Source organism: Oncorhynchus mykiss, chromosome 12, assembly GCF_057628025.1.
Source record: "Oncorhynchus mykiss isolate SJ-2025 chromosome 12, ASM5762802v1, whole genome shotgun sequence".
NCBI lineage: Eukaryota > Metazoa > Chordata > Actinopteri > Salmoniformes > Salmonidae > Oncorhynchus > Oncorhynchus mykiss.
In genome coordinates, this window is record NC_143033.1 from 10,595,600 (window position 1) to 10,608,496 (window position 12,897).

Here is a 12,897-nt window from a genome sequence, read left to right on the forward strand (position 1 = left end):
AACTAAGTGGCATAGTTTAAAGTGGCTAGTGATACATGTATTACATAAAGATGCAGTAGATGATATAGAGTACAGTATATACATATGAGATGAATAATGTAGGGTATTATAAACATTATATTAAGTAGCATTGTTTAAAGTGGCTAGTGATATATTTTACATCAATTTCCATCAATTCCCATTATTAACGTGGCTAGAGTTGAGTCAGTGTGTTGGCAGCAGCCACTCAATGTTAGTGGTGGCTGTTTAACAGTCTGATGGCCTTGAGATAGAAGCTGTTTTTCAGTCTCTCGGTCCCTGCTTTGATGCACCTGTACTGACCTCGCCTTCTGGATGATAGCAGGGTGAACAGGCAGTGGCTCGGTTGATTGTTGTCCTTGATCTTTATGGCCTTTCTGTGACATCGGGTGGTGTAGGTCCTGGAGGGCAGGTAGTTTGCCCCCGGTGATGCGTTGTGCAGACCTCACCACCCTCTGGAGAGCTTTACGGTTGTGGGTGGAGCAGTTGCCGTACCAGGCGTTGATACAGCCCGACAGGATGCTCTCGATTGTGCACCTCAAATCAAATCAAATCAAATTTGATTTGTCACATACAGATAGCAGATGTTAATGCAAGTGTAGCGAAATTCTTGTGCTTCTAGTTCCGACAATGCAGTAATAACCAACAAGTAATCTAACTAACAATTCCAAAACTACTGTCTTGTACACAGTGTAAGGGGATAAAGAATATGTACATAAGGATATATGAATGAGTGATGGTACAGAGCAGCATAGGCAAGATACAGTAGATGGTATCGTGTACAGTATGTACAAATGAGATGAGTATGTAAACAAAGTGGCATAGTTTAAAGTGGCTAGTGATACATGTATTACATAAGGATACAGTCGATGATATAGAGTACAGTATATACGTATGCATATGAGATGAATAATGTAGGGTAAGTAACATTATATAAGGTAGCATTGTTTAAAGTGGCTAGTGATATATTTACATCATTTCCCATCAATTCCCATTATTAAAGTGGCTGGAGTTGAGTCAGTGTGTTGGCAGCAGCCACTCAATGTTAGTTGTGGCTGTTTAACAGTCTGATGGCCTTGAGATAGAAGCTGTTTTTCAGTCTCTCGGTCCCAGCTTTGATGCACCTGTACTGACCTCGCCTTCTGGATGATAGCGGGGTGAACAGGCAGTGGCTCGGGTGGTTGATGTCCTTGATGATCTTTATGGCCTTCCTGTGACATCGGGTGGTGTAGGTGTCCTGGAGGGCAGGTAGTTTGCCCCCGGTGATGCGTTGTGCAGACCTCACCACCCTCTGGAGAGCCTTACGGTTGAGGGCGGAGCAGTTGCCGTACCAGGCGGTGATACAGCCCGCCAGGATGCTCTCGATTGTGCATCTGTAGAAGTTTGTGAGTGCTTTTGGTGACAAGCCGAATTTCTTCAGCCTCCTGAGGTTGAAGAGGCGCTGCTGCGCCTTCTTCACAATGCTGTCTGTGTGAGTGGACCAATTCAGTTTGTCTGTGATGTGTATGCCGAGGAACTTAAAACTTGCTACCCTCTCCACTACTGTTCCATCGATGTGGATAGGGGGGTGTTCCCTCTGCTGTTTCCTGAAGTCCACAATCATCTCCTTAGTTTTGTTGACGTTGAGTGTGAGGTTATTTTCCTGACACCACACTCCGAGGGCCCTCACCTCCTCCCTGTAGGCCGTCTCGTCGTTGTTGGTAATCAAGCCTACCACTGTCGTGTCGTCCGCAAACTTGATGATTGAGTTGGAGGCGTGCGTGGCCACGCAGTCATGGGTGAACAGGGAGTACAGGAGAGGGCTCAGAACGCACCCTTGTGGGGCCCCAGTGTTGAGGATCAGCGGGGAGGAGATGTTGTTGCCTACCCTCACCACCTGGGGGCGGCCCGTCAGGAAGTCCAGTACCCAGTTGCACAGGGCGGGGTCGAGACCCAGGGTCTCGAGCTTGATGACGAGCTTGGAGGGTACTATGGTGTTGAATGCCGAGCTGTAGTCAATGAACAGCATTCTCACATAGGTATTCCTCTTGTCCAGATGGGTTAGGGCGGTGTGCAGTGTGGTTGAGATTGCATCGTCTGTGGACCTATTTGGGCGGTAAGCAAATTGGAGTGGGTCTAGGGTGTCAGGTAGGGTGGAGGTGATATGGTCCTTGACTAGTCTCTCAAAGCACTTCATGATGACGGAAGTGAGTGCTACGGGGCGGTAGTCGTTTAGCTCAGTTACCTTAGCTTTCTTGGGAACAGGAACAATGGTGGCCCTCTTGAAGCATGTGGGAACAGCAGACTGGTATAGGGATTGATTGAATATGTCCGTAAACACACCGGCCAGCTGGTCTGCGCATGCTCTGAGGGCGCGGCTGGGGATGCCGTCTGGGCCTGCAGCCTTGCGAGGGTTAACACGTTTAAATGTCTTACTAACCTCGGCTGCAGTGAAGGAGAGACCGCATGTTTCCGTGTCAGTGGCACTGTATTGTCCTCAAAGCGGGCAAAAAAGTTATTTAGCCTGCCTGGGAGCAGGACATCCTGGTCCGTGACTGGGCTGGATTTCTTCCTGTAGTCCGTGATTGACTGTAGACCCTGCCACATGCCTCTTGTGTCTGAGCCATTGAATTGAGATTCTACTTTGTCTCTATACTGACGCTTAGCTTGTTTGATTGCCTTGCGGAGGGAATAGCTACACTGTTTGTATTCGGTCACGTTTCCGGTCACCTTGCCCTGATTAAAAGCAGTGGTTCGCGCTTTCAGTTTCACGCGAATGCTGCCATCAATCCACGGTTTCTGGTTAGGGAATGTTTTAATCGTTGCCATGGGAACGACATCTTCAACGCACGTTCTAATGAACTCACACACCGACAGAAGTTTGTGAGTGCTTTTGGTGACAAGCCAAATTTCTTCAGTCTCCTGAGGTTGAAGAGGCGCTGCCGCGCCTTCTTCACGACGCTGTCTGTGTGGGTGGACCAATTCAGTTTGTCCGTTGAGGAACTCAAAACAATGGGTTTGAGAAGATCTGAAGAGAAGAATGGGAGAAACTCCCCAAGTACAGGTGTGCTAAGCCTGAAGACTTGAGGTTGTAATCATTGCCAAAGGTGCTTCAAAGTACTGAGTAAAGGGTCTGAATACTTATGTAAATGTGATATTTCAGTTCTTACTTTGTCATTATGGGGCGGCAGGGTAGAGTGTTGGACTAGTAACGGGAAGGTTGCAAGTTCAAACCCCCGAGCTGACAAGGTACAAATCTGTCGTTCTGCCCCTGAACAGGCAGTTAACCCACTGTTCCTAGGCCGTCATTGAAAATAAGAATTTGTTCTTAACTGACTTGCCTAGTAAAATAAAGGTAAACTAAATTATGGGGTATTGTGTGTAGATTGATGAGGGTCTGAATACTTTGAAAACACTTTACATTCATTCTAGCTTTGTGTAAGTAATTTGTAAAAATGTAAAAATCGAGAAAAGTAACCGCCAGGAGGGACACCGCACTGTATGTATCTGATGTTAGAGAAGCTTTCACTGAAAAACACCAGGTTATATTGGCTAAGGTGATGTAAAGCCATAGCAAGTGAGTTTCTTCAATAAAGAAATATGCTCAAAGGCTGCACTAAAATCTAACAACACAGCTCCCACTATCTTATTATGCATTTCTTTTAACCAATCATCTGAAGTCGGAGTCAGCGCAGTACAAGTTCAGTGCCTTTATCTACTGTGTATGAATGCTGAAGGTCAGTTAACTTCTCTGGAAAAACAGCCTTGTATTGTCTATTTTTTCCCCCAGTTTACTAAGAACAGGCAGCAAACTGAATGGGTGGCTGTTTGAGCCAGCAAAGGGTGCTTAACTATTTTTAGGCAGTGGAATGACTAGCTTCCTTCTATACCTGTGGACACACTCATTTAGGCTTTGGTGAACGAAAGCGCACAGATGTGGCAACATCTCTGTTAAGTGTTTTTGACATGGATATTAAAACTATATTAGATTTGCAATCGATATTGACAAGGCTGGTCAAGTTACTAACGCAGGTATCAAGTCAAAGGAGGTCGATATTGACAAGGCTGGTCAAGTTACTAACGCAGGTATCAAGTCAAAGGAGGTCGATATTGACAAGGCTGGTCAAGTTACTAACGCAGGTATCAAGTCAAAGGAGGTCCAGTCATCTGTAAATCAAACCTGTAAATCTTCAGGAATGAACAGGAGAAATAAACACTAAAACCGAGACTTTATTTCAGAACTGTAAGAAAAGCTGGAGCACAACAGATGTTACAAAGTTGCTTTAGTACTTTTTTTTTTTGCAGCTGAAACATAACATTCAACACATAAACAACGTATTCTGAGATGGCCCTTCACAGGCTGCAGACTTGATGGTCGACTCAATCCTCACAGTTTACGGCCAAACAAATGTCCTAATTTGTCTTTTCCCGATTCCTTCTAAAACGCACTGGAGAAGATTCTAGGTCACTCCCTTCAAACTTCTCGTTTTGAGTTTTGAAAATTAAAAAAGACATGGAATTGAGGAAAGACAAATTGACAAAGAACCAATGTAATCCCTTTCCAGATGACTTCTAGAAGACCCAACAAACCAACCAGTCTCTAGCCTTTCCAGATGACTTCTAGAAGACCCAACAAACCAACCAGTCTCTAGCCTTTCCAGATGACTTCTAGAAGACCCAACAAACCAACCAGTCTCTAGCCTTTCCAGATTACTTCTAGAAGACCCAACAAACCAACCAGTCTCTAGCCTAACGCGTCTGCTTCCTCTGTCGTTTGAAAGCCTTGTGTTTGTTCTTCTTCACTACTTTAGCTGCAGGAGCCTCCAGCTCAATGTGGACTGGCCTCTCCTCAGCCGGCGTGGCAAACACGTCATCGGTCACGTCCCTGGTCACCGCCTCCTTGTTCTCCACCCTCTTCAGCTTCTGGAGCTCCTTGACCATCTGTTTCTCCCTCAGCCTGGAGGCGGTGGCCATGCGGATCACACGCCGGTGCTAAGGGGAGATAGAGACAACAATGAGTTACTCTGGGACAGTGATTAGTTATGGTCTTCCTAGTCTCAATATAAGTGATCAGATGCCCGGTGCTGTGGGGAGGGGAGACAGAACAACAATGAACCAATCTGATCTAGAAAAATTTAACCATAATAATTCAAGACTGCCCCAGCACCATCACCACACAGTCTAACTAAGTAATCACAGTCACCAGTACTGTTGGGGAGGGGAGACAGCTTTAGTTCATTGTTGCTCTATACCTACGGTGGGGAGTCCACTAGGAATCAAATGAAATATTACCGCGTTCGGAGACTCGAAGTGTGGGTTCTCAAAGAGTGTGGGGCCGCCGAAGCTCCCCTGGAATATTTTGATGAGGTTCAGGACGAAGCGAGGTCCAATTTCTACCATTGATGCATCTTCCTCAATGATCTGTGGGACACAGAAATAAGTGAAAACACATGTGGCATTAATAATTTTGGCCATTCGAGAACATTACTTATAAATCAGGGAGTGTTACAACTCGCTGTTCGAAATGATCAGAGAATATATTATATTCCACATACATTGAGCACATACTGTATAATGGAAAGGGGAGCAAGTTAGTTCAACTCACCTGATAGTTTCTGAACCATATCCTGTTGTCTGTTATGGTGAACGTGAAGACATGGTCCACAAAGGGCTGGCTCCTGGGGTGGTACTGGGGAGTTGAAAAAGTCTACAAAAGAAACAACACAAAAACTCACTTCTGAACTGATCACAACGGCACAAGAAAAGCTAAACAACTAATAATGGTTCTCCCGTTGTAATTTTTGGGACCAAATATTTCTGCTGCAGCGATAATGAAACGAACCTGGATAAAGAGCTCCTTCAGCAGTGCATAATGAGGCTCCGTGTCAAATTGCTGTTGGGTTGGAAATAAATAGAAACATGAATTCATTAAACAGTATCCCCGTACATCTTGATGGTGAGGCCCAATATGAAGTTAGTTTCAAGAGTATTCCGTTACACTATGGGGGTCCCAGACCCCGATTAAGATATTCTCAATGTATTTTGCATTTTAATCCAGGACCAGGCATAAATCTGTGCCCGGGAATTGTGTTGCCGTTGACCGAAACCACAATACTCACAGGATCAAACGACAGCAGTGGTCTGGATCCCTTCAGACAGTTCCCTGTCATTTTGAGTTCGGCGAGTGTGTGGACTACAGGAAGAGTAAAAGAGTGAAATATGATGAAGCTGTAGCCCGTGGTCATTATTCTATTCCATCATAGTCATTCTTATCCAGAGCAATTAGGGTTTAAGTGCCTTGTTCAAGGACAGAGATTTTTCATCTGGTCAACTCAGGGATTTCAGTTACTGGCCCAACACCCTGAACCACTAGGCTACCTGCTGCTATTTGATACCAAAAGCTGTTTAACCACGGTTACTTGATTGAGACAATTCATTTTATTTTACCTTTATTTAACTAGGCAAGTCAGTTAACAAATTCAAAAACGCAGTCTATTCATGTCATTTCACACACAAACTCAGGCAATGACACTCACCATTCTGGACCAAGAACTTTGCAGATGGTCCGTGGGGAACATTTGCAACCCTATACAAAAAGAAAGTGACTGAAATCATTACATTTTAAAAGGTGACATTTTCATAGACATGTCAGGGGACAGGACGCCATGTCAGGGGACAGGAAGCCATGTCAGGGGACAGGAAGCCATGTCAGGGGACAGGAAGCCATGTCAGGGGACAGGAAGCCATGTCAGGGGACAGGAAGCCATGTCAGGGGACAGGACGCCATGTCAGGGGACAGGAAGCCATGTCAGGGGACAGGAAGCCATGTCAGGGGACAGGAAGCCATGTCAGGGGACAGGAAGCCATGTCAGGGGACAGGAAGCCATGTCAGGGGACAGGAAGCCATGTCAGGGGACAGGAACAGAATACTTGTGTGTTTGGCAGAGAGGACTTGATGTTAACTTTGACACTCACCACATATAGAGATCCTGCTTCTTCTTTGCTTCAAAGAATAAGCATTTGTTGCAGTTCTTGATTTCACACACCTCGTTTATGACGAAGAGTTTGTCCTTTCTGTCCATTTTTGTGTCTGTAAGAGTAAGGTCAAGTCTCCTGGGTTATACCCAACTACATACATTGATCAATATCACCAAATCACTGAAATAAGAAAATACAAAAATGTAAAAGGGAACAAACTGAACCAGTATTTGGGCAGAGGAGGAGATTAATATATGAAGTATTCTGTAGCCCAGTTAGCTACCATTCATTTCCCCATTAAACAGCTCTGCAAGCATCATGACAAAATATGCTCTTTACTCACCAAATACGGAGTCTGGCAGAGCAACTGTCGTCATGCCCCGGTATGCAAATTCCTAAATAGGTCTTAATAATAATAAAAAGTACAAGAAAACATTTGTCTGGATAGAATCTAGCGTTTTTGACCAAATCCACCTCGTCGGCACCTCCAATAAAATCACACACAGGTTGGCTTAGCCTTTGATCATGACTCAGTTCCATTACACACAAGTCATTGAACAAAAGCGTCTTCTGTACAAGAGCCCTGACGCTCAGTCTGAACATTAACAAACATTACATTAATACACACCTTTCTAGGGTTAGTGTTACCACACATCCATATGGCCATGTTACAGAACATGTCTACAGAAGGGACCACCTGTGCTAATTTAGCCTTCTAGCGTTTGTGAAATGATTTGTTATTTGAAAGTAAAGGGCTTTGTGTTTCAACAACCGTAACGCAATTTTGAACGGATTCACGTTTAGATGGAGTATTTGGCTGCCAGAGCCAGGCTACCTCTGAAAATATTATATAGATATTATATAAAGACGGTCCTTGGACCATAAGGTGTGAACGTAGACTCCTTAAGAGTACATCTCAGGCAAAGGTCAGCTGATCCAGCAGTACAGTGTCCCAAAAGATCATTGATTTTATCATCTATAACAGTGGATGAACGTCATACCAAAAATGATATAAATGTGCAGTTTTGTCACACAACACCACAGATGTCTCAAGTTGAGGAAGTATTAATTGGCATGCTGACTGCAGGAATGCCCCCCCCAGAGGTGTTGTCAGATAATTAAATGTTCATTTCTGTACCATAAGCAGCCTCCAATGTTGTTTTAGAGTATTTGGAAGTACGTCCAACCAGCCTCACAACCTCAGACCACATGTAACCACACCAGCCCAGGACCTCCACATCCGGCTTCTTCACCTGTGGGATCGTCTCAGACCAGCCACCTGATGAAACTGACGATTATTTCTGTCTGTAATAAAGGCCTTTTGTTGGGGGGGGGCTCATTCTGATTGGCTGAGCATGGCTCCCCAGTGTGTGGTTTTTGTGCCTAAGTAGATGGGCCTATGCCCTCCCAGGCCCACCAATGGTTCCATCCCTTCCCAGTCACGTGAAATCCATTGATTAAGGCCTAATTAATGTATTTAAATTGACTGATTTCCTTATATTAAATGTAACTCAGTAAAATCATTGGAATTATATTTGTGTTCAGTATACATACCATGTGTTACCGGAGTCCATTTTGTTTGTTGCTCAGCGAAACTCCATATTTGATAAGTAAGTAAGTAATGAACGTATTTTGACATTATAAATCTTGCGATGTCTAATGGGAAAAATGTATTGTAGCAAACTAGGCTAGAGAAGAGACTCGTGATATTCATCGTCTCCTCTGCCCACATACTGGTACAGGAACAAACCTGCTTTCGAGTGTGGCATCATTGTCCTGAGGTCCTGCATCAAATGTCGTGTTCTGAAGTTGATGCCCCTTGAAGAGAATACAAGAACTCGCTCTTTGTTTCTCCACTTACCCTGGAAATCAAAATCCATCAACACATTGTTTCATAGATGATCGCTACAATCATGTAACATTAGTCCATGTCGTTATGTCGCTGTTTTTATACAAGACAAATATGTAACGATTAGCTAACTTTCCAAGTCAACGAAGTGGCTAGCAATTTCATGTTTGACAAACTTACCATTGACACGGGTGCTGGGACGGTGATTTCTTTGTTCTGCTCCATCTCTGTAGTTTGGGGTTTATTTCCATTTTCTACTAATTTCACTTTCTTTGCTTTTCCACCTGGACCCTTTCCTCCACGTTTTCTCTTGAGCGCCGACATTTTGATTTCTGACACGCAGGCTCAGAACGGTAAGAACAGAGCGAGGGCAACACACGTGAGAGCAGGACAAACATAAAACAGACGCCACCTGGCGCCGCGGAGTTGTATTGCGAGAACAGACAAGATGCTGCTAGTCGAAAGTGGTAGCGCCAGTTTTACATTGGAAGCTAAAGTGGTAGCGCCAGTTTTACATTGGAAGCTAAAGTGGTAGCGCCAGTTTTACATTGGAAGCTTAAGAGGCAGCGGCAGGTTTACAGTTTTCCATTTATTGTCAATACTAATGTTCAAATATTTATCAAAAGTGAAGGAATATTTTGATTATATAAATATTGTTTCAAGTTCCTTGTAAACTTCCAAACAATGGGAGAGCAGCATTAATTCACAGAAAGCAAACCAAAAAACGAATTGAGAAAAACTATTAGCAATTACTAATTTTCATTTTAAAATGTACCAGAGCCAACACTATTTACAAATAACACAGTCAAAGAATACAATCCAAATAACGGGGCCAAGTGAAAAAAAAGGCAAGTTTTGCTTTAGAATAAAATCTAAAACATTTGAGCCTCGTATTCTTGTACAACAATATTCCTATTCTCCCTACTCCTCTTCCACTTCCTCATCCGGACAGCAGTAGTATTCAACGAAGCAGATCTGTCCATCATCATTCCTGACCAAGTACTGCAAAGACAGGAACCCTCTGCTGTCTGTCCTCACCGAGACCTTACAGGATAGAGCCAGGGCCTTGGTGGACGGCTTCAGGAGAGACATCTTGTACCTGACAAAAAGAACATCAGCAAAGTGACAATACAGTTAGCATGTTCTTCAAAACCATAATTATCCCAGTGAAAGCCATACCCTCAAAGAGTGGCCAACCAGCAAAAACATAATTTAGTAAATTAATTCCATGTTCACGTGCACATTTTGGGGATTTCTAGGAAATGCAGGAATCTGTAGTGCCACATTTCCCAAATACATGATGATAATACAGTATATAGAAGATTAATGTACCTGTTAGTCTGAGTCTTTGTGCACTGAAACAGCTCCATCATGTCAGAATCTTTTGGGTAATCATAATGGGCATTCCCAGAATTCCCAAAGGTAGACAACCTAAACACGAAAACAGATAAAGAGAAGAAAGGTTAACAATGGCAAGATTATACTCTGCGACCATCATCCTGTAGCTGTAATGATCTCAGTACAACCAGCGAACTTGTCAAGAGTATCCAACCTTTTGGTGGAATGGCCAAAAGGTTTTGGACGGACTGCAGACAGAGACTACAGTTAAGAGTCCTTAATTCGCTACAATACAATGCCATTTTGAGATTTCCTCATTTAAAAAACACACAACACAGTATTAGCATTGCACCTAAAGTATGGCTGACTGGGAGACATGGTGATCTGCAGGACCTCACTGGTCATGTCCAGCTCAGAGAAGGCCTCCTTCAGACTCTCTGACTGCAGGATGACTTTATTAGTCACATTGGTGCTGCAGAACTCAAAGTCTATGGGCTCCTCTGGCTCCTGGGTGTTGATCTTACACACCGTCACCACACCACCCTCCTCTAGGAACAGGGTCAGGGGGTAGCCATATCCGTTGTAGCACATCCGCAAGGCAGTGGCCACTCCTTCAACAAAAAGTAGACACAAGACATGTTAGTTATTCCCAGTAGCTTTAATCATGTTTTTAGGTTCACATTTTAGAATGAAAGGTGTGGCTGTGACTCTCTCCTAGAATAAAACGCTGATGATTTTATTAAGGTTAAAATAATGGCGTTTTGACCTGCAAAGTCTTCATCAGATTGTTTTGTAAATCACCCAGGAGAGATCTGAAAGGATATCAAGAAGACAGTCTTCTTCATTACCTGGTACTGTGCTTCCCCCGAAGATGGTGAGACAGTCCAGAAGAACAGTCAGATTGACCTGAAACCCCACTGAGTCCTCTTTGATGGTAAACTCCTGGAAGATCTCAGCCTGGAAAAGAATGACAACATTAACAAGACATGACAACACAGCCCATCTAATGGTGAATGACTCAGAATTAGTGTATGTTGATATTCCTGCACTAACCTGAATAAAGGCATTGGCTTGCAGACATTTAGAGTCCTCCACAGTGACTTTCAACCCGTTTGGTGTGGCATTGAAAATTGCATGATCTTTGAAGGTGATAGCTTTCAAGATGTTGGACAGATTCCGGACATTGTCCAGACTAGCTACAAGGACGTAGTTGTCACCTTCAGTCTGAGACTGAGTAGACAAGGGCATTTTCGATCTGAAATAAACAAAATCAACAACAAAGGATGAAACCAAACTACAGTAGCTAGCTAGATTATTGGGATCAAGAATAGCTAAAGTTAACATAGCCAGTCTAGCTGTCAACCCACTTCAGCCGGCTAACGTTACGATAAATCTGATCTGCCAGCGTTAACTTTATATAACTAGTAACGCTGTGTCACACTCACACAATTGTCACTCGTTTTAGAAGATTAATCTTGATGTATCAAAGTCTGTTGACGTTTTTGAAGAATCGCGCCATCTGAGATTTCTTAACAATACTTTACTTCCGGGTGTTCTTCTTCGGTGGTGCATGCCCTGTCTCAAAGCCAAGTGCAATATAATTGAACGATTTCGCCCCTTCTGTTTGGAGGTGTTTAAACAACTGAGTTTTTCAGACAGTACCTTGTCCATTATTGAGGTGTCTACACACAAAAAAACACATCGCAGCCAGCCACGACCGGGAGACCCCAGCGGGTTTGGCCGGCTGGGATGTCCATGTCCCATCGCGCTCTAGCGACTCCTTGTGGCGGGCAGGGAAGCTAACTGTACAGCGTTTCCTCTAAAACATTGGTGCGCCTGGCTTCCGGGTTATTATTTTATTTAACCTTTATTTAACTAGGCAAGTCAGTTAAGAACAAATTCTTATTTACGACCTCCTAGCAATGACGGTTAAGCAATCAGTGTGTCAAGAGATGGGACAAGACTTGTTACTACCAATTTAGATAAATTAAATTGGCGAGAAAAAGGGGTAAAAAGTAAAAAAAATAATGATAATAATTCTTTGAAATACTAATTATCTATACTTTACTATTGATATTTTTGACAACTTTTACTCCACTACAGTCCTAAAGAAAATAATGTACTTTTTACTCCATACATTTTCGATGACACCCAAAATTACTCGTTACATTTCGAAAGTTTAGCAGGCCAGGACAATTGTCAAATTTACGCACTTTTCAAGAGAACATTCCTGGTCATGCCTACTGCCCCTAATCTGACGGACTCACTAAACACAAATGCTTCGTTGGTAAAATATTGTGTAAATGTTGGAGTGTGCCTCTGGCTACCCGTAATTCAGAAATTAACAAATACAATCGTTCGGTCTGGTTTTCTTAATATAAGGAATGTGAAATCATTTATACTTTTGATACTTAAGTATATTTACAACCAAATACTTTTACTCAAGTAGTATTTTACTGGGTGACTTTCACTTGAGTAGTTCCCTATTAAGGTATCTTTACAGTTGACTCTAGTATGACAATTGGGTACTTTTACCACCACGGAGTATAATTTTGCATTACACAAAATACGACACTGACATAGTCAGAGTAGTTTTAGGGTTGGCTAGATATTCCCGTAATCTGCCACTAGATGGCCAAGTGTTACTGCTGATCGATATTTTGAGTGTAGCAGGTGTTCACGACTAGGGTGAAAGTCCGATTCTGCTCTGTTGCCAATTCATGACGATACTGAGT

The 12,897-nt window shown here is 43.2% G+C and overlaps 2 protein-coding genes across 3 annotated transcripts; both read right to left on the minus strand.

The window, feature by feature from the left end:
* Positions 1-4,207: 4,207 nt before the first annotated feature.
* brix1 (biogenesis of ribosomes BRX1) lies at positions 4,208-9,254 on the minus strand. The gene is made up of 9 exons (XM_021622614.3): positions 9,005-9,254; positions 8,726-8,837; positions 6,973-7,087; positions 6,534-6,583; positions 6,117-6,190; positions 5,840-5,890; positions 5,603-5,704; positions 5,290-5,418; positions 4,208-4,989 (listed from the first exon to the last, which is right to left on the minus strand). The coding sequence occupies exons 1-9, from the start codon at positions 9,146-9,148 to the stop codon at positions 4,747-4,749; spliced, it is 1,020 nt and encodes a 339-aa protein (XP_021478289.1). The 5' UTR covers positions 9,149-9,254; the 3' UTR covers positions 4,208-4,746.
* Positions 9,255-9,398: 144 nt separating this feature from the next.
* On the minus strand, positions 9,399-11,944 carry rad1 (RAD1 homolog (S. pombe)). Of its 2 annotated transcripts, none has more exons than XM_090191443.1 (6): positions 11,825-11,944; positions 11,216-11,417; positions 11,011-11,119; positions 10,515-10,773; positions 10,157-10,255; positions 9,399-9,923 (listed from the first exon to the last, which is right to left on the minus strand). In XM_090191443.1, exons 2-6 carry the CDS (start codon positions 11,408-11,410, stop codon positions 9,746-9,748), a joined length of 840 nt encoding a protein of 279 aa, XP_090047569.1. In that variant the 5' UTR covers positions 11,411-11,417; positions 11,825-11,944; the 3' UTR covers positions 9,399-9,745. The 2 variants fall into 2 exon arrangements, with proteins under 2 accessions (XP_090047569.1, XP_021478292.1); XM_021622617.3 differs by lacking the exon at positions 11,825-11,944 and adding an exon at positions 11,608-11,701.
* Positions 11,945-12,897: the final 953 nt, after the last annotated feature.